Source organism: Lepidochelys kempii, chromosome 6 (genome assembly GCF_965140285.1).
Source record: "Lepidochelys kempii isolate rLepKem1 chromosome 6, rLepKem1.hap1, whole genome shotgun sequence".
Lineage (NCBI taxonomy): Eukaryota > Metazoa > Chordata > Testudines > Cheloniidae > Lepidochelys > Lepidochelys kempii.
In genome coordinates, this window is record NC_136385.1 from 2,915,069 (window position 1) to 2,942,747 (window position 27,679).

Genomic DNA, 27,679 nt, shown 5'->3' on the forward strand with positions numbered 1-27,679 from the left:
GCTCTCAGATAACTCTTCCATTCAGCCCTGACGTCACCGCCCTCCCCTTTGCTTCCAACCCAGCTCCGAAAGGTCCAGCGTTAGGGCTCCCACGGCTTTGGGGGATGCTTCCCCAGCCCTCAGGCCTGATCTGCCGATGCCAACGCCAGATGAAACTGGTGCGAGCGGCCAGGCTGACCTCTGTGGCACAGGTCGGCCATCTTGCTGTCTGGTCACCCTACACCTGTGTAGCCCAGGGCAGATAATCCTCCCCACCACCCCGGGGTCCCCCTGCCCTGAGCCAGGGAACTGGGGTCTGGCTCAAGCAGCTGTTTCATCAGGATACCCAGGTTGGAGGGGGCCATGCAGAGAGGCGACCCCACCCTGCTGAAGCGGGGAGGGCTGAGCCCACGTGGAAGGGGGCTGGAGGTGGGAGGGGGGGAAGTGATGAGAGGGAGAGGCAGGACCAATCAGCCGCCCCAGCCTGTGCCCAGCTCCGGTTTCAGTTTCGTTTCAGAGAATCAGAGAATATCAGGGTGGGAAACGCAATCACAGACATGAAGGTCGCTATCTTAAAACAAAAAAACTTCAAATCCAGACTCCAGCGAGAAACTGCTGAATTGGAATTCATTTGCAAATTGGATACTATTAATTTAGGCTTAAATAGAGACTGGGAGTGGCTAAGTCATTATGCAAGGTAGCCTGTTTCCTCTTGTTTTTTCCTACCCCCCCCCCCCCCAGATGTTCTGGTTTAACTTGGATTTAAACCTGGAGAATGGTCAGTTTAGATGAGCTATTACCAGCAGGAGAGTGAGTTTGTGTGTGTATGGGGGTGGGGGGGATGTGAGAAAACCTTGATCTATGCAGGAAATAGCCCGACTTGATTATGTAAAGAGTTGTCACTTTGGATGGGCTAGCACCAGCAGGAGAGTGAATTTCTGTGGGGGGGTGGAGGGTGAGAAAACCTGGATTTGTGCTGGAAATGGCCCACCTGTTGATCACTTTAGATAAGCTATTACCAGCAGGACAGTGGGGTGGGAGGAGGTATTGTTTCATGATTTCTGTGTGTATATAAAGTCTGCTGCAGTTTCCACGGTAAACATCTGATGAAGTGAGCTGTAGCTCACGAAAGCTCATGCTCAAATAAATTGGTTAGTCTCTAAGGTGCCACAAGTACTCCTTTTCTTTTTGCGAATACAGACTAACACGGCTGTTCCTCTGAAACCTGTCAGGGTGGGAAGGTACCTCAGGAGGTCATCTAGTCCAACCCCCTGCTCAAAGCAGGACCAATCCCCAATTAAATCCTTGGATTTCCTTGGATCCCGGCTGTGTAAACGAGCCCGACACAAGCCGGCTGCAGGAGAGAAGGGCCATTTCTTCCCCTCAGCTGTGAGTTCCTTCCAGCAGTGCCCGCTGGGTTGTGGGGCCCTGGGGCTGGAGCGGGGCCAGAGAGAAGGTTGTGGGATAGGGGAGTGAGCGGGGGAGAAAACTCTGAAAAGCTAATGAGTGGGCTGTCTTAGGCATGTGAACCCCTGTAGAGTAAAAGATAATGGGTTAAAGTTTCTTGTCTAGCTATGTTTTAAGTAAACTAATCGGTTAAGGCAAAGATAAGAGAGAGCCTCATTTCAACTCTCTAATGAGTGTCACGGAGTGTGGGAGAGTCAGGGACCTGCACCCCCAACTTCCTGCGATTCACCGGGACTCTCAGCCAGCCAGTAAAACAGAAGGTTTATGAGACGACAGGAATACAGTCCAAAACAGAGCTTGTAGGTACAGAGAACAGGACCCCTCAGTCAGGGCCATCTTGTAGGGTGGGGAGCCCGGACCCAGGTTCTGGGCCTCCCCCCGTCTCCCCAGCCATCTCCAAACTGAAAACCCCCTCCAGCCCCTCCTATGGCCTTTGTCTCTCTCCCAGGCAAGGAGGTCACCTGATCTCTTTGTTCTCCAACACCTTCAGCTGGCACCTTGCAGGATGGGGGATGGGCCCAGGATGGGGCCCAGGCCATCAGTTGCCAGGAGACAGGGTGCCAGCCATTCTCTGTGCAGACGGCATCACACCTGCCCCCTAGGGCTCTGCAAAAATCACACCCCCTTATCCCACCACCTAGATACTTAAGAAATGCATAGGGTAAACTGAGGCACCCACACAATATTCAGAGAAAACAAGAACCTTCCCACTTCGTCACAGTGAGGGTCAGAAAACAAACTTGTTGGAACTTAACTCCTGGATACAGCTCAAGACCAAAAGTGCTAGAACTTTTTAACCCCTTCACAACCAGACTGTATAGAAGCCAGAGCCCTAGACCCCATGACCCTGACTGGCCACTGGGAGACATCTGTCTGTTTTACTGGTGAGCATAAGAGGCTTTGTGTGAGTGTTCTGCTGATTTGTTGCTAATTGTTAATAAATACTTGTACATGCTTAAAGATATTCACAGTGTGAAGGCTCTTCCACTGGGAAAAGGCCTCGCAGACCTGTAGATCTCCACCAGAAATGGGTGTTTGCCCTGAGCCCATGGAGGGGTAGGAACCTGAGCCCATGGAAGACTAGAGCCCCGAGCCCACGGAAAGGTAAAGTTGTTTACTCTGAGTCCACCAGAAATGGGTTTTTACCCTGAGCCCATGGAAGGGTGGAGTCCTGAGCCCATGGAAGGGTAAAGTTGGGTCCCTTACACCCCTAGTACTCACAAGGATGGGTAGAGGTGGGAGCTCTATATTATACCCTGAGTACCGAGGGAGGGTAAGGGTGGAGTTGTAAACTGTGCGGGTAACAGTTTTGGTGGGGAATGCGGGCACCCTAAGGTCCTTTGGACTGAATTACTTGAGTCTCACACAGTGAAGAATAACCGAATACCCGTGATCTTCTGCATGACCAAGGTTAGCGGCGGAATGACCACCCCAGACAACGAAAAAGGGTATTAGGAGGGGTGGGGGCTAGCTGAGGAGCCCACCCTCCTATGGCCCATGGGGCCAGGATGCCTTCCAAGGAATCTTGACTTTAGCTTGACTTTAGCAAAGCTTTTGACACGGTCTCCCACAGTATTCTTGTCAGCAAGTTAAGGAAGTATGGGCTGGATGAATGCACTATAAGGTGGGTAGAAAGTTGGCTAGATTGTCGGGCTCAACGGGTAGTGATCAATGGTTCCATGTCTAGTTGGCAGCCGGTGTCAAGTGGGGTGCCCCAGGGGTTGGTCCTGGGGCCGGTTTTGTTCAATATCTTCATAAATGATCTGGAGGATGGTGTGGATTGCACTCTCAGCAAATTTGCAGATGACACTAAACTGGGAGGAGTGGTAGATACGCTGGAGGGCAGGGATAGGATACAGAGGGACCTAGACAAATTGGAGGATTGGGCCAAAAGAAATCTGATGAGGTTCAATAAGGATAAGTGCAGGGTCCTGCACTTAGGACGGAAGAACCCAATGCACCGCTACAGACTAGGGACCGAATGGCTAGGCAGCAGTTCTGCGGAAAAGGACCTAGGGGTGACAGTGGACGAGAGGCTGGATATGAGTCAGCAGTGTGCCCTTGTTGCCAAGAAGGCCAATGGCATTTTGGCATGTATAAGTAGGGGCATAGCGAGCAGATCGAGGGACGTGATCGTCCCCCTCTATTCGACATTGGTGAGGCCTCATCTGGAGTACTGTGTCCAGGTTTGGGCCCCACACTACAAGAAGGATGTGGATAAATTGGAAAGAGTCCAGCGAAGGGCAACAAAAATGATTAGGGGTCTGGAACACATGAGTTATGAGGAGAGGCTGAGGGAACTGGGATTGTTTAGTCTGCAGAAGAGAAGAATGAGGGGGGATTTGATAGCTGCTTTCAACTACCTGAGAGGTGGTTCCAGAGAGGATGGTTCTAGACTATTCTCCGTGGTGGAAGAGGACAGGACAAGGAGTAATGGTCTCAAGTTGCCGTGGGGGAGGTCTAGGTTGGATATTAGGAAAAACTCTTTCACTAGGAGGGTGGTGAAACACTGGAATGCATTGCCTAGGGAGGTGGTGGAATCTCCTTCCTTAGAAGTTTTTAAGGTCAGGCTTGACAAAGCCCTGGCTGGGATGATTTAATTGGGGATGGGTCCTGCTTTTGAGCAGGGGGTTGGACTAGATGACCTCCTGAGGTCCCTTCCAACCCTGATATTCTATGATTCTATGATTCTATGAAAGGAGGCTCTTGAGTCCGCTTGCAAGGGGTTGGAAGGGTATTGTAAAGGCATGAAGCCAAAACCAGAGAAAAAGGCAGCATATGGACAGCTGCCAGTCATTTTTCAAGTTTGTTGTTACTCCAGGAAATGAAACTGGAGGATTGTCAATTGGAGCTAGGGGTGGTGAAAGATAATTTGGCATTAGAAGGCTTGGAGTCTGAAGCAGAGTTAACAGACCACCTTAAGAGACAGGAGCTGGGACTTGGTCACAAGGGAGTGGAGAAAAAAAGGGTTTCAAAGTGAAAAACGGAGGAGAGTGAGCAGGTTAACGTCTCGAATGAATGCATTAACACAAGGAGTTGCCCAGAAACAGATAACTGCAGCCGAGAATGGCAATCCTGTCATCCATTTGGCATACAAACCAAAGCAACAGACACAGGGGGAACAAATTCAGGGTTTGCAAGAACCAGTAAGAACCCTCACTTTCTTCCCAGACCCTGGATAAAAACGAGGGGTAAGTCTTCCCAGCTGTTTTAACCCAGGGAACCCCATTCTTCATTCAGAGCTAACTATATCCTCGTCTTCTCCTCCTCCTCAGTTTGCAAAACTTGCTGCTGTTCGCCTGTACTTTAAAATGACTTTGCAGGGTTAATTGGTTTGTAGCGGGGTGCACACCCGCTCGGGCCCTGTCAAGGTTTCGTCCCCACTCTGATCTCTAGGGTACAGATGTGGGGACCTGCATGAAAGCCCCCTGAAGCTTATTCTTACCAGCTTAGGTTAAAAACTTCCTCAAGGTACAAACTTTGCCTTGTCCTTGAACCTGCGGCCACCACCAGGCATGTTAACAAAGAACAGGGAAAGACCCCACCTGGAGACAGGAGTTGCAGGGGCAGCCACGGGTAGGCAGAGGCCGCTGGTCCAAACCCAACCTTGCCTGTGATGGGTGGCTCACACTGCAGTCTGCCCCAGGGCACGGGGGCTAGCTGGTGACGAGCAGGAGCCTACGACTGAGGCGAGGTGGGGATAGTGGGTGGGGGGTTCCCCTGGGAGGGGAGACCCAGAACTGTGGGGTACTGACAGGAGCCAGCACCCAGTGAAAGGGGCACCGGGGTCCTGGGAGGGACAGAGGAGCCAGCAGCAAGGCGAGACACTGGCCTGAAGAGGGCGCTCTGGAGGCTGGAACACTAATTCCCCGAGACGACCAGGAGGAGGTGCCGCCGGTGAGTCATTGTCCGGTTACACGGTTGCTTCCCACCCCTCTCACACTTTTTGTTTTTCTGAAGTTTTAAAGGAGGAGACCTATGTGAATACTTTGGATACCTATGTGAAAGGTTTATTTTGTTGTTGGTTTTTTTTGTTGGTTTGTTTTTTCGGACAAAGCACGACAGAGGTCTGCTGCTTTCCACTGAAATTTTAAAGCAAAAGATCCATGGATGACCATGGAGACGTATATTTTTCTGCCTTTTTGAACAATCCCAAGGGAAAGAAAGCACAGACTAAGGCAGCTGTAAACAAAAATAAAAAGACAGTGTACCTCTGAACAACGGCAAGGGTCCAAGAGAAGAAGCGATGTTAAAAACACTGGACCCGTAAGGTGGCTCTGAGTAATAACACTGTAACTTTAATAAGGGTACACAAAACCTCTGTAAGCACAAATAAACAGTTACGCTTTATGTAAATATAATATAACTCTATGTAATATAATGGTATAGCATACAACAAGTGGAAGTTAAACTATAGAACAGTGTTTCTCAAACTGGGATCCGCAGACTCCTGGAGGTCCACAAGGGTACTCCAGGGGATCTGCAAGCCCTGCTGATCAACTCCTCCCCCTCCCTCCCAGTGCCCCCAGCACGCTGGGGAACAGCTGTTCAGCGGCATGCAGGAGGCGCTGGAAGGGAGGAGGAGGAGCAGGGACGGGGCAAGCTCGGGGGAGGGGGTGGAAAGAGGAGGGGCAGGGGTGGGGCCTTGGGGGAAGGGGTGGAATGGGGCAGGGCATGGGGCTGAGCAGGGGGTTTGGGGCTCCGTGAAAATGTTTAAATCAAAATGGGGCGTCCTCGGGTTGCTAAAGTTTGAGACCCACTGCTATAGAAGGAATGTGCATTTCCTTATGAAATTTGGAGTGTTTACCACAGGCGGGATCCAGTGGTTTTCAGTTTGGGATTTGGCCAACGCTTTCTTTGCGATCCCTTTACATCGGGACAGCCATTATACATTTGCTTCTACCTTCCAGGGGAAGCAGGTGTCTTTTGCCAAGATCCCAAATGGGCTGGACCAACGTCCCTATTATTTGCCCTGCCCCTTTAGTTAAGAGGTGGGATGGAATGCCTCTAAGAGACAGCGTGATTCCTTATGTGAATGATACCCTGGTTTGCACGGATACCCGGGAAGAGAATTTGAAAGGACTGGATAGGATGTTACCCAGTTTCCTGGATCTTTTGTTTACAGCGCCTGAAAAAAAAAAAAAGAAAGAAAAGAAAAAGCCCAGTTGTGCACCCAACAAGTGAATTAACTTGGAGTAATTTTGGAACAGGAGGGCATTCCCCTGATCAACAGACAGTGGAGCTGATTCTCAGACTTTCCGCTCCCACGGATGTCACGGCTCTTCGATATTTTCTGGAAATGGTTAATTTCTCCTGAGATTTCATGGAGGGATTTTCGCGATCCCTGCTGCCTGAATTGTGAAAGGAGGGAGCAGACTGGGACAGCCCTTTGTGCTGCAGATGGCAACCACAGAAAGGGGGAGGGAAGCTCTGCTGAGTCAGAGCTATGGAACCGGGCTCTGCCCTGTGGCTGCTGTCTCCAAAGCTTGAGGTGAAGTAAAGAGGGGATTCACCCTCTGTGAAAAGGAGGTTTTGGCTCTAGTTTGGGCTTTGCAGCATAGGCACCGACTCCGTGGGTGCTCTGGGACTGGAGCACCCATGGAGAAAACTTGGTGGGTGCTCTGCACCCACCGGCATCTCCCCGCCCCCCCCAGCTAACCTCCGCCTCTCCCGGCAAGGGTGCTGCTTTCCCCCCCTCCCTCCCAGCGCTTGCGCTGTAAAACAGCTGTTTCGCGTGGCGGGGAGGAGGGGGAACACAGCGTGATGGGGGAAGAGGCGGGGCCGGGGTGGGGATTTGGGGAAGGGTCCAAGAGGGGCAGGGAGGGGGTGGAGTTGGGACGGGGACCTTGGGCAAGGGGTTGGGATGGGGATGGGGCAGGGGCGGGGCCAGGGAAGGGTGGGGCTCGAGCACCCACTGGCGCCAGGCAAAGTTGGCACCTATGCTTTGCAGCACTGGGAATACTTGGTGGGATTGCCCCCTGTGTTACTGGAAACTGCCCGCTCCCCAGTGAAATAGGTATTCATTGGCAAGATCAGGGCTGATGAATTTGCTGAGTCCCAAGTAGATGCTCAAAGCACAGTTAAAGATGAAAGCGCCCCCTCCTGGGGAAAAAGGGGGAGGGGGAAGAGGGTCTTATGCCCAAATAGGTCTAAGTACAAGTAATACGTTGAGTTAAATGTTTAAATTATATTTAAATGTATGGATCCCGCTATATAGGGAGGGGAGAAGTTTTGTTTTGGTTTGTGTTTTAGAGTCTCAATTGTGTGGATGCTGGAAGACCTTGGAGACAAGGCAGCCCTGGGTGCTGCTTTGGCTGGCATTTGGATCGCGGGCCTACTCCTCTGATGGTGTGAATCCGCAACCTTTTGTGCCCGCTTCGTGGGGAAAACTTCCTGTGGACGGCAGAGGTGTGCAAAGTAAATAACGATGTTGACCCTGGTAATCAGCCCATGCCTCCTGTCAGTGTTTAACGTCACTGGGACAAAAGTGACCCCACCCATGACCCACCTCGAGATGCCACAACCAAGGGCCATCAGCTGGTGGAAGAAGAAGGAAAAAAACAACAACGACGATACAGGACTTTGGGACTGCAAATTGGTGAGAAACGCTAGTTTCAATTTCAGTTCTTTTCCCACCCTTTGTGTTCATTTATGGACTGACATCCCCAGCCGGACAGCATCGGGGGGAAGAGTCAAGTCACTTGAGGCTGAAATAATTCCTATTAACCCAAACCCTGGGGCAGGAAAGTCTAGGGGAGGCAGTACTACAGACAGCGACAGCAGAAGGGGAACGGGAGGTTCTTTTGCCGTGGACTTTGGAGGTCCCGGGTCCTCAAGGAATTTACAATAGGGATATTTTAGGAGTTTTTAATAGCATAAAAGAGGGGGTAAGCTTGCACCCTGCTGGTTTGTATTTGAAACCTGGTTTTCATCGGTGGTTTAAATGGTGACCACGCCAGTGGTTTTTGGAAATGTGGGAAAGCACAGGAAGATAAAAATACCATGCAAAGGAGACAAATACAAATTAGGGGACCGTCGCTAAGGGCTGGCCCGACCCAAGGAATGACTACCTGGAGGGAGGCCTCCTTTTAGGAAAATAGGATTCGGGAAGGAAATAAATTCTTAAGTAAAATAGGCTAGTAGGCTACGAAGACAGAATGTCCAAGGCGACTAATATAAGAGGGAGAACATTTAAGGAACTATTTACTATGAATCAAATGAAAAGAGACTTCTCCTCCCTCCCATTACACAATCAGCTGGCAGTATCTGGGATTCCCATCCTCCCCTGTTTCCTCTGAAGCATCAGGGATCAGCCACCCCTGGAGACAGGACACCGATGGGGTGGCCTGTGCCCCGAGCCGCTCCGGAGAATCCTTGTTCTGCTGGTGGGTCTGGCTCACGTGCTCAGGGTCACCAGATTGGGGCTGGGAAGGAATCTCCCCTGGGTCAGACGGGCAGGGACCTTGTGGGGGCTTGCTGCAGTGTGCGGGTGCAGATGGCCTGCACGGTTATCTGGGGGTGTCTCACCTACTCCATTGCCTGCCATTGCAGGGGCCAAGGGCTTTGGGGGAGCACCGTCCCTCCTGCTCTCACCCATGGCATGCCACAGTTTGGTCTCCTATGTGCTGAAATAGTCTAACCCAAGTGAGAGGGTGACCACCAGGGGCTGGGGGAGGGATTCTCTAGTCTGCGCTATGCAGGAGGGCAGACGAGCTGATCTAAGGGGCCCTTCTGGCCTTCGACTCTGTGCAGCTCATTCCTGCCTCAGTTACAAGGGGAGCCTGACCGCAGGGCTGAGGGGGGCCAGGAGCAAATTTTCCCCAGCCCTAATTTGGCTTCTTTACTGCTGCACCCTCAAGCATCTGTGTGGGGCAGAGCTGGGTGGGGCGGGGAGGGCAGCGGGTAGGGAGGGTTCTGTGTGACCACTGCCCCCAGTAGCTGCAATCGTGCGTGCGTGTGTGTGTGTCCATCCCCACTGCTGCCTAGTGACTCTGTGTACGTGTGTGTGTCCCATTTGCACACTGGTGATTCTGTGCGTGTCCCCCCTGCCACCTAGTCACTGTATATGTGTGTGTCCGTCCGTCCATCCCCACTGCCCCTTAAGTGACTGTGTGTCTCCCTGCTGCCCCCTAGTGGCTGGGATTTTGTGTGTCCTTGTCCCTCCATTGCCCCCTAGTGGCTGGGATAGAGAGTGTGTGTGTCATGCATCCGATGAAGTGAGCTGTAGCTTACGAAAGCTCATGCTCTAATAAATGTGTTCGTCTCTAAGGTGCCACAAGTCCTCCTTTACTTTTTATGGATACAGACTAACACGGCTGCTCCTCTGAAACCTGTAATACAAGGGTTACTCGAGCAGTGATAAATCAAACTCTATATAGTAATAGCGAAGAGGACAAAATGACTTTATGCCAAGAAGAAATGGTCTTGCGGTAAATGCACTGGTCGAGGCCTCAAGACTCCTGTGTTCTAGCCCTGGCTCTGAGAGGAAAGTGGGGTCTAGTAGGATCGGGGGTAGCACTGGGAATCAGGATCACCCTTCATTGGTAGCAGAGAGAAGCTTTCGAAGCAGAGTCTGTGTGAGCTCCAAAGCTTGGCTCTGTCACCAGCAGAAGTTGACCCAATAAAAGACATTCCCTCCCCCACCTTGTCTCTCTCCTATCCTGGGCCCAACCGGACTCCAATGACACTGCAAAGAGATGGAGATGGGACCACCACGGTGCTTTGACATCAACCGAATAAACCAGCCTCCGTGTTACACACGTTTCCTACAGAAGCCTGCAGATTTGGTAGTAACCAACTGAGATCTGCTTGGGTCTGTGTTAAATTTTCTTTGATAGCATCTCGCTTAACAGAGTGGAGAGAGACCTTTGGTTTTCTACTTAGGATAACTGGACAATCACACTGATGGTCCATTCCCGCCCTTGGCTAGCTGATACTTGTAAGTTGTTTTTGTTTAAAGTCTCCATTTTGTAATATTTTATTTAAATTGGAACTGTTGTCTTTTTTATCTTTGAAAGACAAAGGAGGGTTTTGGTTCAGGTTTGTTTTTCTTTAGGTCAGACTGGGCTGGCCTTTCAGATTTAAGCAAATACATTTAAAAGAAAAAGCAGGGGCTGTTTTTTTTTTAAAAACATAACTATGTGGGAGATGGCTTATGGGGTGAAGGGGTGGGAAACTATAGGGCTGGATCCTGATCTCAGTGACCCTGGTGTAAATCTGGAGTGACCCGATTTCAAGGCACTAGAAGCAGGCCATTGAATTCAATGATGGAGGGTTTTTAGTGAAAATTTACTATCCAAAATTGTTTTTGGAGGTGTGTGAACTGTCTGGGGGAGGGGACATGAGGCCTTTCCCCTCCAGTGGGTGTTGGCTCCAATCTGGCCCCAGGGCAGGGGGCTGGCTGGCTCAGGAGGGGAAGGGAATGGGACATTACCCTTTCCCTTGTAGAGGGCGCTGGCTCCTTGTAGTTAGAATCTCTCTTCCCCCCTGTCCTCCACATCCAAGACTTCCAGCATTTCCAGCCAATTGACAGGGGAGCTATCCTACCCCCAATGCTTTGCAGCCAGCCTACAGTGTGAGTAGTTTGGTCAACGTCCTGGGGCCCTGCATGTCAAAGCGATGACCACCTAGAACAAGGCCAGAGGAGATCCTTTGCTCCCATGTAGGGCTATTTGACCTGGTGCTGAGGATGTGGGGTATGTGTGTGTGAGGCTGGGAGCCAGGACTCCTGGGTTCTATCTCTGGCTCTTCCAAAGATACCTTGTGTGATCAGACAGGGCCCTGCATCTCTCTGGGCCTCAGTTTCCCCATGTATAAAATGGAGGTGATAGCACCTGGCCTGTTTAGACCGTGAGCTGGTTGGGGCAGGGACTGGTTTCCTGATGCACCTGTGCAGCACCAGGCATAACTGGCACCCTGATCACCTCTCCCCTCTGAGTCACCCCCTCCCCTCAGTCAATTACCCTTAGGCAGAGCCCATCCCAGTGCTGAAGACACGCACAGTCCTGGCCATCGGTGTGGGATCTTTTCACCCCATGGGGAGCCCGCCTGAGTTGACTCCAGGCTGCCCCCCTTTACAGAGTCCCAGCACCTCAAGGTGTGAGGCTGGGCATGTTGGGGGACGGAGATCCAGGACCCAGCTACCCTCTGGGTCTGCCTCGCCATCGGGGTTGTGCCCCTGTGACAACAGTATGGGGGAGCAGTCAGCTGGGGCTGGGATCTCAACTAGGGGACACCTGCTCCCGGGCATCTGTTGGCCAAGCCCAGCGTACCCCCAGGGGCCCCGTGCATCCCGCCACTCCCCCTCTCTGGGTGCCCCCTCCCATTCTCTAGTTCGGGGTTGTCAACCTTTTCCTTGCTGAGGCCCCCCCAACATGCGATAAAAACTCCATGGCCCTGGTTTTCTGCATATAAGAGCCGGGGCCGGCGTTAGGGGGTAGCAAGCAGGGCAACTGCCCCGGGCCCCACGCCACAGTGGGCAACGATAAGCTCAGTTTCTCAGGCTTCTGCTTCAGCCCCAGGTGACGGGACTCAGGATTTCAGCCTCCTGTGGCGGGGCTTCGTCTTTCTGCCCTGGGCCCCAGCGAGTCTGATGCTGGTCCTGTTTGGTGGCCCGCCCCGAAACCTGCTCACGGCCCCCCAGGGGTTCCCCGACCCCTGGTTGAGAACCACTGGTCTAGTTGAGGGACTCACTGCAACCACAAACCCCTCCCCCATGCCAGGGGCTCTGCATTTCCCCCATTTCTCCTCTCCACCCATGCCAGGACCTCTCTTTGCACCCCCATTCCACCCCCCCATACCAGGGGCTCAGGGTGCCCCCCATTCCTCCCCCCACCCCCGCATTCTATTTCTTTCTCTCTGGAAGATCAGTCATTCAGGTGTCAACATTTTCAGGGTATCTGGGGCAGGAGCAGAGCCCTGGCTTCAGGAAAATAACCACCCAAAACCAAATATCAATGGTGCAATCTCTCAACATGACAAAACTCTGTTTTTGGAGAGGGTTGTATCTCAAGATCGCCTTGGTCAAATGGCCTCACACTTGGACCATTAATCCCACCCCATTCCCCCATGAGGCACAGCAAATTTCAAAGCAAACCGAGTAAACGTGAGGATTTTAGAGCCCTTTGAAGAGGGGCCCTTCAAACAGAAAGTTGTTCTCCAACTTAACCATAGCAGAGCCGCACTGCACTGGAATATTTGGGGGACTGAGTGGCGCTGAGATGGGCGGTGGGGTGTTGTTATGCTGGAAGGGGTTAATTTCTGCCACCAACTGGTTCTTTGATCTACAGACAATTCTAGAGCTGGTTGAAGTTGATGGCTCTGCTGACCAGAAGCCAGGGACTCTGTATATCCCATTTCTCCCTTCCGGGTTTTCCATTTTTTCCTAAAACCAGTAGGATTCTCCCCCTCAATGCCTGGAACATTCCTGGAAATTTAGGAATTGATCGGATGGGGCGTTCAAAAGATATCACGTTACCTCCCAACATCCAGCCAGCCAGACCTGAAGGTAAGTTTAGAGTCTCACTGCATTCAGCCAAAAATGTTACCTCCTACCAGAGACAGATGACCTGGTCCGCCGTGCACCCAGAGCTGGATACACCGGAGAAACCTTTCTTGATACCGCCACCATTCCAGCTTGGTTGTTTGACCACCAGCCAGTGACCCACCCAACGCAACTCAACAGAGAGCCATCCGCCATAAGGAGGGGCAAACTGGACGCCGCACCTGGATCCACCAACCCAACAGCTCAGGGCCTTGGGGCCACTTGCCCATTTCCCTGTCCGCATGCACAAGCTAAAGGATCTGGATTTCAGAGGGAAGTGGCTCATGGCTCAGCAGGGGGCAAAGTGTGTGTGGGATTCTTTAGATTTGTCCCACAAGGCACCTGGGATATATAATAAATGACCCACCTACCCTCGGGGAAATGACCCTGCTGTATTTCTACCTCTCGGGGCAAAGAAGCCAAGGACAGAATACAGTACAGCAGAACCCCTTTTATCTGATGTAAGTGAGACTGGGGCCAGATTGGGTAATCAGAAATACAGAGAAACCGGAGAATGGGAAAGTGCAATGCTGCATCGCCATCTAGTGGCCACAGGAAAGATCGCCCCCTTCTGGACCTGTGCACACTGGCTCTCCGGTTAACATGGAGAGCCGGATAATGGAGGGTCGGATAAACAGGGTTCTGCTGTATAGGCAGGGCTGCTAGCACCCCCTGTAGTGAAGGTTGCCTGACACTTCCCCTTATAAAGCCCTAATTTCAGCTGGGGACTTGGAGATGTAGCAAAAGAGGAGCTGGTAGTGGGGAGACTGGGACTGATGCGGGGACATGGTGGAAGGGACGGGTCAAAAGGGGTCAAGATGCGGGGGAATGGACAGATCGGTCTACGACAGGACCGCTGGAGCACGCTCCCCTCAGAACCAAGGACAGAACCAAGGAGTCCTGAGTCTCATCATTCCTCTCCTTCAGCAAATATCTACGAAATCCACTGGCAAAATGTGTCCCTCACTCCCCTCTGCTGGCCGGTCCCCAGGGAGGATGACAACTTACTACTGCTATCAGTTACTTGGTGAGCTTAACCGGTGGAGGTGTGTGCACGGGATCTAAATGTTCAAGCCCTGCTGAGGAGCTATGGAGGTGTCATTATGATGCCACACAATGGAATTGCTTTGTTTTTCCACTTATTTTTTTTTAAACCTAGGCAATTACATACAAAGAACTACATTAAAGGAGCCTTCAGGTGGCAAATTCAAGCCCTGGGAAGTAGCAAAATGCCAGGATTAAGACTGACGGGGCCCTGTTGTGAAGTTAAAGACTGTATCATAATGCAGAGAGCCTGCCTCTATTCCATGTTAAAGGCCTCTCGGATGCTCTGCAGAGCCTGCTTCTCGGTTATTTTCTTCCACTCTGTGGGGAGATCGGCAGGATCCGCTTTGTACTCTTTGGCAAACTGGTGATTGAACTTTCTGAATATGAACTTCCAATAATCGGAGGCGCTGATGCTGGGGTCTGGTTGAATGCGCCAGGTGGGGTAAAATTGGCGATAATCTTTGTAGGGATGCCATTGGAAGGCTGTATGCAGATTTCGAAATAACATTGAAGAAACCACGTCAGAGGAGCATAAAGAATATATAAGTCTCTTGCTTGTCTCATCCCTGTATCTCCCCAGTCCTTGAGGCCGATGCACTGATGCAAAATGCTCCTTGTGGTCACTACCTCCTGCTTCACAGGGAACGTTACAGAACGGACACTGCTTCCCACAGCCAAACACGCGCTTGAAGATCTCATCCTGGGGCTTGAACTGGAGCTGTGTGAAGACCATTTCCCCGCTCAGCTCTTCCCACCCTGAGAGGGTACCTTCTTCCACCTGGGGAAGGAAGGTCTGGATGTCGGCTGAGAACTGCCCGACACTGGCTGTGTTCTTGAAGAGGATCACCTCCAAACTGTCCTTGGAGATGACCAGCTCCTTGCACATCGCATGGCAAAAATGGTCCAAGAACTCAGAGACGGTGAGGGCGTCTTGGCACTCAGAACTCTCCAGAGTTTCCTGGATTTTCTTCATTATTGTGGCTAGAACCACTCTCTCCAGCTCCTTCAAGCCCCTCATCTCTCTGTAGCGCTCAAACAGGCGTGTCTGGATCCAAGATTTGACAAACACTTCATAGTTATTGATGTATTTCACGTAGTTATTGAAGTCCATCTCCTCCAGAAGCTTCTTCTGCACGGAGAACTGGAAGAAGCTCCGGCTGCCGTACTCAATGGATTCTCCACTGCTGAGAAAGTTGTCCACTATCTCAATCCCGAGTCTCTTTTTCATATACTCCCACAGGGCGGGTCTCAGACACCGGTCACAGAAATCAAAAGCTCTCTTCTGGCAGGCATCCTTCTCATAGTAAACGTCTCTGAAGGTGGAGAAATACTGAGGTCTCAGCTCCTCCAGGCGACGCTGAGGGTCGTTCTTCTTGAGAAAGTCTTCATGCATCTTCTGGAAAGCGCTGGCCGCCTCGCCCAGGATGTGAAGTTTTAAATCAACTTCGAAGGAAGCACTGGTGCACATCTTCCCAGCGATCTTCTCCTGAAGCCTCTCGTTGATCATCCACAGCAATTCCGTGCAGTAGGTCTGGTCGTAATCCCCTTGGGAGTGGACCTTCTGCCCAACGTACCTCCTACACTCCTCCATCAGGGACTTTGTGAACTCTTCCAATTCACGCCAACATTGCTGAGTTATAAACTCCACAGGCATTTTGTACCAAGCCAAGTCCAGATACTCCTTTTTCATGCAGAAGGGTTTGCTTTGATAGGTCAACAAGCTCTGGGCTTTATGGAGCATCTGCTTGACCAAACTCCCTCTGTTCTCCAGGTCCTTGCACAGCTGGTAGCGGATGTCTTTATGAATTTGGCGTAGGGGTAAGCTCTCCAGTGGCAGCTCTGCTAAGGTTTCCTTCCACATCTTGGCAAACTCTCTTTGCAGTTCCTTGGGCGTTAGCTCCTTGTCCCTCTCCCTGCAGTCCCGCAAGAGCCCATCCACCTTCCCTTCAATGGTTTTCATGTACCTAGCCTGCAGATGGTCTATCTTGCTCCGACCTTTCTGGATACGAATGGCCTCTTCAGATTTACAGAGCAGATAGCTCTCCAGTTCGTGCCGGAGAAATGTCACACTCCGGAGAAAATCTTCCCTGTATTTCTCTACCAAATGAAGGTTCCCAGTTCCACTCTCAAAGTAGCTCTGTAAACTCTGCTGCATCTTCTGCTCCCCATTGTGGAGCATCTGGTGAACTTCCAGTCTTAGTTTCTCAAAGGTGTCGGGACCCAGATCGTCTGGGGATTGGTTCTGGATGGTGGTTTCGGCTTTGGACATCCAGAGGTGCATCTCCTTGCGGAAATCCCACTCCCACTCCGCGTACATCACAGACAGCTGGGTATAGGCCTCAGCCACCAGGCTGTTTCTGAAGCTGAAGATGAAGTTCTCGTGTTTCACGGCGTTCCAGAGGCTCCTCACCCACTCAATGAACTGAGGAATGTCCTTGGGAGCTCTGTGAGGTGATCGATTCCTCATGAATTCAAACAGGTATTTCTTCAGCTCACACACGCTCTCGCTGTATCCCATATTCACTGGTGCCATAGGAGGGACTCCATGCCACAGCCCAGGGATGTACCAACTGTGCTTCTCTGGATCATAGTCCATGATGTCAGAAAATTTCATCTCCCTGCTTTGCTTTTCCATCCTCGCTGCAGCTTTGGTCATTTCATCCAGCTGCTCCAGGAGGTGTTTCCTGTCCCTCATGTTTTGTTCATGCGCAGACACGTCACTGACGTTCTGATGCACAAACTGGCAGTTGGGTTTGTGCCCGATTTCCTCCATTCTGAGAAATGCGTGGACGACAATTTGCAGAACATCCTTCATTTCGGTGGCGTTCTCCATGGCCATGTTAACAATGGTTATGTCACTCAGTCCAATCACCAGTGTGGCCAGCTCATTGTCATGTTCATAACTGTCCTCCAGCTTGGCCAGTTCCGGGGCTTTCAGGCCTTCTGTGTCTATCACCAGGATGAAGTCACAGCCCAGCTCCTGCCGAAAGTTCTCTGCCACTTTAATGAGGGACATGAAGGCTCCTCGGGTACATCGGCCACTGCTCACTGCGAACTGCAGACCGAACATGGTGTTGAGGAGGGTGGATTTCCCAGTGCTCTGCACTCCCAGCACTGTTAGAACCAGCATTCTGGACCTTCCCCCCAGCTTGGCATGGAGCTCAGCCAGAACATCTGTCACCCACTGCAGTGGGATGTTGGAGGCATCTCCATCGATCAGCTCCATGGGAAACCCTTCCAGCATCAGGTCAGCTGCTATGCCTGGGAGACAGATGAATTGCCTTTGGATGTTCCCCATGTTCCCGTCTTTCACCATTGAGCATTCGGCCTCGTAAAATTGTCCCAACTCACGCATGAAATGCTCCACCCCTAAGGAGCTGGCAGAGATTAGTTCGTCCAGTTCTGCCAGCTGTTTTGCATCATCCCCTAGAGCACGACATTTCTCTTTATACTCAGCCCGGAGCCTAGAGAGGTTCCCCCTGGCGATGTGATCCAGGTGGAACTTCATCCATTTCAGGAAGTGATGTTTCTCAGCTGGACTCAACTGTCCTATCCCGCTAATAAATTTAACCATCCCGCTGGTGAGGTCACACTGGTTCTGCTGCCTGCGTAGCTCCAACCTCCTTTCTCTCAGCTGGGATCTATAGTCTTCCGGAGGGACGTCCCGTTGGCCTTTCATCCGGCACAGCTCTTTCTCCACTTTAGCCAAGTTCCTCCACAGATCCCCTTGGAGCCTCAGCATTTCCCTCTTGTACTTTGCCACGTCCTGTATTTCTGCGGTGATTTCTTGAACGTGCTCCAAGGCGGTCCAACATTCTCCATCATCTTCATCCACCTGGATCCCGAGCTCCCGCGCTGTCACAGCCATGTCACGGATGCTCGCGCTCTTGGGAGAGGAGCTCATGACACCCCGTAGGGTGGATCGTAGCTTTTTCACCAGTTCTGCGCTATTGTTGCTCTTCTGTTTCACCAGAAGTTGTGATTTGTTCATATTCAGTTGCGGGGCTAATTTATTGAGGAGTCCCAGTGTTTCCTTGGCTTTCCCAGCCTGACTGTTAAGGATGAAGTAGTATTTAGTGGCTGATCCCTGCAGAGATGATAACAGCGCGTATTCTCTCTCACTGATGCTCTCCGTTAATATGAACACTGCTGAGGAGACCTCTGTTAAAAAGCTGAACTGCAGCCAGTGCGACTCAATGTCTCCCCGCAGGTTTGCAACCGCGATGGGTTCTGGGAAAAGATCCAGATTCTCCCTCCCAGCAGGGAAATACCAGGAAATCTCGACTAGCCCATCTGCGATTTCCCGGGGGATGTTCCCAGACTCCATGTCCCGATGGATGAAGAAATCCTGGTGCTGCTGGGAGGGGCTGAGAACCTCATTGAGGAGTTTAGACTTGGAGAAGCTGCAGCTCCCCATCCGCACAAAGGAAATGGTTGGCATTTTGGTGAGCACCAGGCTCTCCTCTCTGAACCCTCTGCTCTCTGCCAGGGAGTGGGGCCTCCACTTCCTCACAATGTCCCTCATGGCCCACAGCAGTAGGGTGCACTTGGGGGTGTCAACGGCAGGTAGCAGCAGAGGGAGGGCAAACTGGCACATGGACATTTTGGAGAGGATCTCCTGCTGTAGGAAACTGTCTGAGCAAAGCAGAACGGCACAGAGAACATCGAGGGGGTGCAGAGAAGCCCTAGAGTCGTCTTCCCTCACAGAAAACACATCCCCACTCACCCCACCCTCCTCATCCTCACTTGTGTCCTCATCAGATGTCCCCTGCCCAAGGCTTGTGCTTCTGGCTGTCCCGTTCAAAGCCATGAGCTTTCTCAGGAAGTGCCAAGGCAAGTCTCCCAGGATGGAAAGAGTCCAGTCCTTCAGGCTCTCCGGGCTGATTTCCAGGAGATCACTCAGCCGCAGTTTCCCATTTCTGAACTTCTTGAGCCTCAGCTTTGACAAGACGGTTTTCAGGGCTCCTCTTCTCCCTGCAAATGGAAACGAAGGCATCACCACCTGGGATGGCATCACAGCTCAGGGCCAGCTGCACCTGGGCCTCCTCTTGATCTCTCTGTTTCCAAAATTTAGGCCTGAAGCCTTCACCTCCCCGGCTCGTTTCATCTGAAGGGGACTAACCCAGCTAAACGTTCAAACCCGTCTGTCTCCACTGACGCTTAGGGAGGCTTTACTTTATCTAGACTCCCTCGCTCCTGAGGCTGGGTGTCCCACACTGAGGCGTAGATGGTGTGACCTAGGCCAAACTTCTGCCCCCAGGACTATCTGTCACTGCAGATCCAGAGGCAGAGGCATGGTTGGGAGGCCAGCCGGGGATTAGAGCCAGGGGTTCAGAGGCAGGCAGGGCGTAAGGCTAGAATGGAGCAGCTAAGGGGTGGAGAAAGGGCTGGCCAGGGAGCCGGTCTGGCACAGCTGTGAATGATTGAGTAGCCGTCGTGCTGCTGTGGCTACCTGGGTTAAATCGGGACTTGTGGGCCCTTCTGTCCTGTCAGGGACCACAGTCACTCAGCCTCATCTACACTACAGCGGTAAGTCGACCTAAGTTACGCTACTCCAGTTTACTGATTTACCGGTAAGTGTAGACACAGTCTCAGTGCGGGTTTATTGGGCCCAGCCGAGCTCGCTGGGTTACTAGGCAACCATGCCCGGAGCTGGCTGGGTTCCTGACACTGCGGGTCGTCTGCGTTTCCATCGGCTCAGAAACAATTTATTTTTCCCCAGAATTTTCTTCTATGGAGGATTTGGGAATTTGGAGGAGGAAAAGCCCAAAATTTCAAAATCTCAGAAACCAACACAAAAGGGACTTTCCATTCTCCACACAGCTCTGGATGTAGTATTTGTAAAACAATCCTGGCATCTTCCACATGCTTCACAGATGGACAATACGCAGGGGACGGTCAGGAGCTCGGGCACGGCTAGTGTACAGAGATAGAGATGCTGGACGGAAGAACCACAGGAGTGTGGGGGGCCCTTACTGACTTCGTCATTGGCCAACTCAGGGCAGAGGGATTTGGGTTGGGAGAAGGACTTGGGGGGGGGGGTGTTCTCTGGACTCTACCTCCATGACCTTTGTTGGGAGAGGTCTCGGGAGCCTCATCTCCGCTCCTGTCCACTGATGCAGAATGTCCTGGTGTCTCAGCTCCGCACCTCTCCACCGACATGGCAACTCCTGGTGTCTCGGCTCTGCTCTCCGACATGGAGACATCTGAGTCTGGAGTCGCTCCATCTAAGGATCCAGAAGAGAAGCCTGCTCAGAGGTCCTAGACCAGTGTTTCTCAACTTTTGCAGGCTACTGGACCGCTTTCAAGAGTCTGATTTGTCTTGCATACCACAGGTTTCACCTCACTTAAAAATACAAAGAAATGTCACAGCACACCTCCAGGCAGCAGAGCTGAAGCATGTAACTTCGCTTTGTGAGGCTCCTATAGCATGGGTCCCCAGGCAATTGCCTTGCTTGACACCCCCTAATGTCGGCCCTGCACTTGTGATCTCCCTAAACCCATCCCAGGACCCTCCTGGGGGCTGCAACGTCCAAGTTGAGAAACACTGAGCTAGAGCAATTGGGTATCCCCTGGAAGACCTCTGTGTACCCCACAGGGGTATGCGTCCTTCTGGTTGAGAACCACTGCCCTGGACCTTCCCAGTGCCCCTGTGTCCTCGGTGTCGTGTTCTGTTTTCATTTTGTTGCTTGTTTGGGCAGGTTTCCTTGACAGGAGCTTAGGTGAGAAGGTTATGACATATACAGAGGCAGCGGTGGAGTGACCCAAGGAATGGAAGAGTCAGTTGAGATGACCGGATGAGGAAGCTGTGGGATGTACATTATCCGGGAGTGGGTGCCCATGCGTATGCTGTGGTGAGCTGGAGCCGGTTCACACCAGTTCGCTAGAACCGGTTGTTAAATTTAGAAGCGGACAACCAGTTCTAAAAGGGCTTCTAAATTTAACAACTGGCCAAAAGTGGCACCTTACGTGCCGACTCCATGGGTGCTCTGGGGCTGGAGCACCCATGGGGAGGGCCGCTCCCCCTGCTCCCCCCCCCCCCAGCTACACTCCCCGCCCCTAGGAGCCAGAGGGGCCTGCCGGATGCTTCCTGGGAGCTGACCCAGGTAAGCACCACTGGGACTCCCCACCTCGCCCCCCGGCAGGTCCGTCTGGCTCTTAGGGGCGGGGTGGGCACCCACTACAGTGGCCCACGGGACCCTCCTGCCTGGTTCTGAGGGCAGTCAGGGGACAAGGGAGGGGGGTGGATGGGGCAGGGGTCTGGGAGGGGGGCGTCAAGGAACGCGGGGGGGTAGGAGTCCCCAGGGGCGGGGGTGGGCCACAACCCCCTCGTGAGGTGAGGAGGTGGGTGAGGAGGGAGCTGGTTGTTAAGATTTTGGCAGCTCATCGCTGGGTGTATGAAGTGCTGCCTGAGGGAGCTGATGGAAAAGAAGATCCAAGGTTTGGTGATGCAGGTGGAGACTTTGGTTGAGTTTCGAAGGGGATTTGAGCAGATGATGGAGGGAAGGTTGAAGGGAAAAGTCAAGACCGGCAGATGGAAGCTGGACGGGAGAACTGTGAGGGGAGGCTGCTAGATGAGAAAAGTGGCCAGTGGAAGCATGTGATTACCAGAACCAGGCAGAGGAAAAGACGGGCTAGTGAAGGAGAAAGAGAGCTCAGGAACAGGTTTCCCTGAGTTGGAAGATGAAGAAGGGGCCCAGCAGGCAGCAACAGACGGTGGGAGAACAAGCAAGAAGAAAAGAACTTGCGAGTCCTACATGACGAGGGGAAGAGTCAATGGAGATAGCCAGAGTTTGGAGCCCAAGAGGACAGCGGATGACACACAAAATATTGCAAGAGAGAACAAGAGACACGAGGACTTGCAGCCAGAAAGAACAAATGGGGAAGGCTGGAGAATCACATAACCAACAGGAAGAGGCAGGTCGCCGTGACTGGTGAATCCATTGTAAGAAGACAGGCCTGCCACCTGAGCTGATCCTGAGAGCAGAGGGCTGTCCTGTCTGCCAGGAGTTAAGATACAAGATGTGGACCTGAGGCCAAAGAGTATCCTAATGGAAGCAGGAAAGAATCCACTGATTGTCCTTCAAGTGGGAACAAATGATACTGCTAGATTTTCACTGGAATGCATCAAGGATGACTCTGCCAGGCTGGGGAAGACACGTAAAGAAATGGAGGCTCAGGTAATTTTCAGTGGGATTCTACCTGTCCCCTGAAGGTGAGACACGATTATGATGAGCAACAGATGGCTCAAGCAGCGGTGCTATCAGGAGGGCTTTGGGCGGTTTGCCCACGGGGAGGCATTCATGGACAGAGGGCTGTTCTCCTGGGATGGACTCCACCTGAGTAGGGCGGGAAATAGACTTCCGGGGTGGAGTTTGCCACAACTGATTAAAAGATTTACACTAGGAACTCAGGGGAGACGCTCACATAATCTCCATGCTGGATTCTAATCCTGATTAGGAGGAAAAAAAATCAAGAAAGAGGAATACAGCAACAGAGAAAGGAACAGCAGTGGGTTGGAGAATGGACATGAGGAGGAAAGACAGTGCCGATACCAATGACACTGCTAGCCAGGTCGGAGACACTGGCAGCAGAATGACTGTACCCAATCGAGTGAGGAAGCTGGGCAAAGCCACGCAGAAACAACTAAGATGGCTGTACACCAGTGCAAGGAGTCTGGGTAACACAATGGAGGACCTTGAACTACAGATGCAGGAAGATATTATCAGGATAACAGAAACATGGTGGATTAGTAATCATGCCTGGAGTGCGGGTATTGAAGCCTCTGTGCTGTGCAGAAAAGGCGGAAATAAAGGTAAAGGTGGTGGAGTAGCCCTGTATGCTAATGATGAGGAAGACTGAAGAAATTAGACGTGATGGAACGACAGAGTCTATTTCAGCTAAAATCACTTTGAGGAGCAAAACTCCCAGAAACTGCCCCGGGACAGGGATTGGGGTCTGCTACAGACCCCGAGGATCCGGTCTGGATAGGGATAGAGACCTCTTTAATGTTTTTAATATTTAATTTCCCAGATATAGATTGGAGGACGAGTGCTACTAATAATAGCAGGGCCTAGATTTTCCTGGATGTGACAGCTGATAGATTTCTTCACCAGATAGTCACGGAAGCTACAAGAGGGAATGCCACTTTAGGTTTAGTTTTGGTGACCTCAGAGAAGAACTGGTCGTAAGGGACAACCTTGGTTTGAATGATCATGAGCTAATTCAGTTTCAACCTAAATGGAAGGATAAACAAAAACAGATTTGCAATTTGGGTCCTTGATTTCAAAAGCACTCCCTTTAAAAAATTAAGGGAATTAATTAGGGGAGCGGACTGGCCAAAGAACTTAAGGATCTGAACATGGAGGTTTGGAATTACTTTAAGTCAAACTTACAAAATTATCTGGAGCCTGCATCCAAAGCAAGGAGAAAAAATTCATAGAGAAGGGTTGCAGACCAAGCTACAGACCAAGCTTCTCAAACAGGTGATGAAGAGAAAACAGAAAGCCAACAAGGAATGGAAGATGGGACGGATCAGCAAGGAAAGCTGCCTCTTGGAGGTCAGAAAGCACAGGAATAAAGCGAGAACTGCCACAAGTAGATTTGGACCTTTGAAAGGAAATTAGAGCCAACAATAAGAAGGTTCTAGCCATATAAATAAAATGAAAAGAAGGAAAGAAGTGGGACTGATAAGAACTAAGGATGGGGTGGAGATTAAAGATAATCTAAAATAAACCCCACAACTAAACGAATACTTTGTCTCTATTTTTAATAAGGGTAATGAGGTGTTTAGGGGTATTGAGAGGGTGGCTAATTGGAATGAGGAAATGGAAATCGAAATGACCACGTCCGAGATGGAAGTCAAACTTAAGCAGTTTAATGGGACTAAATGGGGGTGGGGGTGGGGGTGGATAATCTCCATCCAAGAATATTAAAGGAACTGGCACCTGAAATTGCAAGGATTTTTAATGAATCTCTAAATGTGGGGGTCACACCCTATGATTGGAGGATTGCTAATGTAGTACCTATTGTTAAGAAAGGGAAAAAAAGTGATCCAGGAAACTACAGGCTTCTTACAGTTCATCCTCAACTGTATGCAAGGTCTTGGAATAAATTCTGAAAGAGAGACTAGTTAAGGACATAGAGACGAACGGTAATTGGGATGAAATACAACCTGGTTTCACAAAAGGCAGATGGTGCAGACCAACCTGATGGCTTTCTCTGTGATGACTGTTTTTTGTTTTTGTTTTTTTTTAGACAAAGGAAATGCAGTCGAGCTAATCTACCTGGATTTCAGTCTCACATTTGTTACATTTCCATGTGGGAAATTATTCGTTAAATTGAAGAAGTTGGGGATTAATATGAAAATTGAGAGGTGGATCAGGAACTGGTTAAAGGGGAGACTACAACGGGTCATAGGGAAAGATGAACTGTCAGGCTGGAGGGAGGTTACCTCAGGGATCGGTCTCGGGATCAATCTTATATAAGATTTTTATCAATGATCTTGGCACAAAAGGTGGGCGTGTGCTAATCAAATTTGCAGGTCACACAAAAGTTGGGAGGTATTGCCCATAAGGAAGAGGAGTGAAATTCTGCAACAGTCTTCCAAGGGGAGCAGTGGGGGCAAAAAACCTAACTGGCTTCAAGACTGAAAGCTTGCTAAGTTTATGGAGGGGATGGTATGATGGGACTGCCTACAATGGCATGTAGCCCAAATGTAGCAAATATCCCCAACAGCCAGAGATGGGGCCCTAGATGGGAAGGGCTCTGAGTGACTACAGAGAATTCTTACCCAGGTGTCTGGCTGGTGGGTCTCACCCCATGCTCAAGGTCTAACTGATCACCGTATTTGTGGTCAGGAAGAAATTTCCCCCCAGGTCAGATTGGCAGAGACCCTACCTTCAAATTTCCCTTTTATTGCAGCAGTCTTTTCTTCTTCTCCACAGCTGGGGATATTTCCAGATCCTAAAAAGCAATGCAAGTGTAAGTCATTTAGGCTCACATCAATGGAAGTTAGGAGCCTATAGATCTGGGCCATAGACTTTGTCTAGCCTAGGGTTTCAAGAGGTGGCCTTTAATTCTTGCTCCATCTCATGAACCCCTTTGAGAACGCCAGAAGACCTGGAGCCCTACCTTAGCCCCTGCTAAAATAATAGAGGAGGAACCGAGCTTGTAGCTGGAGCTGCTGAAATTGAGCTCAAGGTACTAAGCTGTGTGAGGTGGGGTTCGTGGTTGAGTTAACCTGCTAATCCACGTAGCTCCATGGAGCCAGAAGCACCTCCTCGCCTCCCCCAAGATGTCCACGAGCAATTGTTTCCTTACATGCACAAGCACCTTCTGTTCTTGCAAGGGGTCCAAACACACAGGAACTAGACCCTTCCTGCATCTGAAATCGAGCACAGCTTTCCCTCTATCCCTCTCCATCCAGCCCCGAGGAGAACCCGCCTGGGATCCTGTGTCCAGTGCAGGACAGCCATAAATACTTCTTAATCATTGCCCTATAGGGCGAGTCAAGAGACCCGTCCTGTACCTTCGAAATCTGCTCTCTCTGAGGACACAGCAGCTGCATTGTTCTCGGAGAATCTGTCACCTCCTGGACTCTCTGGATCATTCTTTGAGGGTAAAGCAGTTTCTGGGTTTTGTGGTCCGTTCTTCATGGCGGATGTGGCAAAATTTGGTATCACCAGTCCCTTCCCTGAGGACGGCTCAGCTTCCGGCTTCTCAGGTTCTTCCGGCTTCTCTGGATCATTCTTCTCTGAGCACATGGCATCTTCTGGGTTCGGTGGATCAATGTCCCCTGAGGATGGGCAACCGTCTGGATACCCTAGATCATTCACCTCATGCAGTTCAGCACTTTCTGGATTCTCCAGCTCATTCTTCCGTGTGGCTACAGCAGCTTCTAGATTTTCTTGTCCGTTCTTCTCGGAGGATGTGCCACCTTCTGGATTCTCTGCATCCTTTGTCTGAGTTACGTACCCTACAAAGGGAAAACAAATCGATGCCACCTCAGCACCTTACAGATTTCTTCACAATTCCAGTCAGTTCCTTGGGTGAGAGAGAAAGGAGGGAGCGTTTCTGGGGCCCATTCAGCCCTCAGCTGTTCTCCTGAGGCTGCTGGCTGCTGCCCTGCATTTTAGTTAGCTCAGCAGTGAGGGAAGAGGTTAAAAACAGAGAGAGAAATCCTGTGGTCTATGGCAAAAGGGTGTTACATGGGAGCGGTGGTGGTGGTGACAAGGTTTTTTAGGGGAGCGGGGGATCAGGTTTGTGGCTAAATCCTCAGGTTTCAAGGAATGTTACAGACATGCTGAGGTCGGTCTGTTTGGAAAGCCCCACTGAGTGCCAGGGATAGAACCCAGGAGTCCTGACTTCCAGGCCCCCCCTGCTCTAGGCATTAGTCCAACCCGTCACCAATACACAGCTACGTCGCAATATCTCCTGGCTACATTTTATGTCTCTTCTACACAATCCCACTAAAAACTGAAATGACTCAGAAAGCCCCAACTCACGGTGTGCCGGGGGCTGTAAATCTGATGGAAACTCTGGGAAGAGGTTCTGCAGACACTCCAGGAACTGCTCACAGCCGCTCTCCCCCTTCTTCTGGATCTTTATCAGCAGCCTTCGGATCCTCTCCCTGGGCTCCGAGAGCTTCTCCAAGTCCTCATACTCCTCCTCGGTGACTATCCCCAGCGAGGCCACTTCATCCAAGACGGGGTCGGGGGTTGTTAGAAGGAGGGCGATGAGTCGCTCCCGTCCCCGGCGGATCGTCTCAAAGGCCATTGGGCCCACGTCCCTGCAGCTGGGCAAAGGATTTGGAGAAAAACAACTTCAGATTGTGTTTGTAACTCCCGAAAAAACACACCCAACTCATCCACTGAAGCACCGCACCCCTTAGGACCGCACGGGGGTATTGGGGCTAGTCCTGACTGCCAGGGGAGAGCACCTCTTAATGAGCCCCTGCCCCACTCCCTGCAGCACAGCGCCCCCTAGCACTGCACTGGGGCACTGGGGCCAGCCCTGACTCCCGGAGGAGAGCGCCCCCTGCCTCACACCCTGCAGCACAGCGCCCCCTAGCGCCAGCCCTGACTGCCAGGGGAGGGCGCCCTCTATTGAGCCCACACCCCCCTCCCTGCGGCACATGCCCCCTAGCTCTGCACTGGGGCCAGCCCTGACTCCCAGAGGGGAGAGCACCCCCTACTAGCCCCCCACTCCCTGCAGCGCCGCACTGGGGTGCCCCTGTCCATAGCGAAACATGGGGGACAGGGTGAAGAGGGCCGCATGCAGGAGCAGGCTGGTTTGGGACTTTTCCAAGATGCTCCCTGGGCGCTCCTCCTCCTCCTCCCCCCACCCCAGGACCCCACCTCCCTGACCCCGATCTAGCCCCAGAGCCCCGCACCCCAGCGGGCACTGCTGGCGGGAGCTCACAGCCCGGGGGAAGGAACGGCCCGGTCCCTGCAGCAGCCGACCGCCGCACCCGCCCGGCGAACTCTCTTCGTCTAAACAGCGCCAAGGAAACGAAAGTGAAACCGGAACCGGGCGCGGGCCGTGGCCGCTGATTTGTCCGGCTCCTCCGGCCACTGCCAGCCCCCTGAGCTGAGCCGTCCCCCCCACCCCCCCCCTCCAGCAGGGTGGGGGGTCCCCTCTCTG

General features: G+C 51.7%; 1 protein-coding gene across 2 annotated transcripts; it reads right to left on the reverse strand.

Annotated features, from left to right (window-relative positions):
- Positions 1-13,043: 13,043 nt before the first annotated feature.
- LOC140912330 (interferon-induced very large GTPase 1) lies at positions 13,044-27,559 on the reverse strand. Of its 2 annotated transcripts, none has more exons than XM_073346558.2 (6): positions 27,429-27,559; positions 26,542-26,831; positions 25,566-26,012; positions 24,935-25,000; positions 20,095-20,262; positions 13,044-19,009 (listed from the first exon to the last, which is right to left on the reverse strand). In XM_073346558.2, the coding sequence occupies exons 2-6, from the start codon at positions 26,810-26,812 to the stop codon at positions 14,289-14,291; spliced, it is 5,673 nt and encodes a 1,890-aa protein (XP_073202659.1). In that variant the 5' UTR covers positions 26,813-26,831; positions 27,429-27,559; the 3' UTR covers positions 13,044-14,288. The 2 variants fall into 2 exon arrangements, with proteins under 2 accessions (XP_073202659.1, XP_073202660.1); XM_073346559.2 differs by having other exon boundaries at positions 13,045-19,009; positions 27,458-27,558.
- Between the last annotated feature and the right edge of the window lie 120 nt (positions 27,560-27,679).

Bases quoted from the DNA above. Each gene is read 5' to 3' on its own strand.
- LOC140912330 (XM_073346558.2), bottom strand. From the start codon at position 26,812: ATGGCCTTTGAGACGATCCGCCGGGGACGGGAGCGACTCATCGCCCTC. The intron at 26,013-26,541 runs GTGAGTTGGGGC...TTCCCTTTGTAG, and splicing joins TTTACAGCCCCCGGCACACC to GGTACGTAACTCAGACAAAG. The intron at 25,001-25,565 runs GTACAGGACGGG...ATTGCTTTTTAG, and splicing joins AGAGAGAGCAGATTTCGAAG to GATCTGGAAATATCCCCAGC.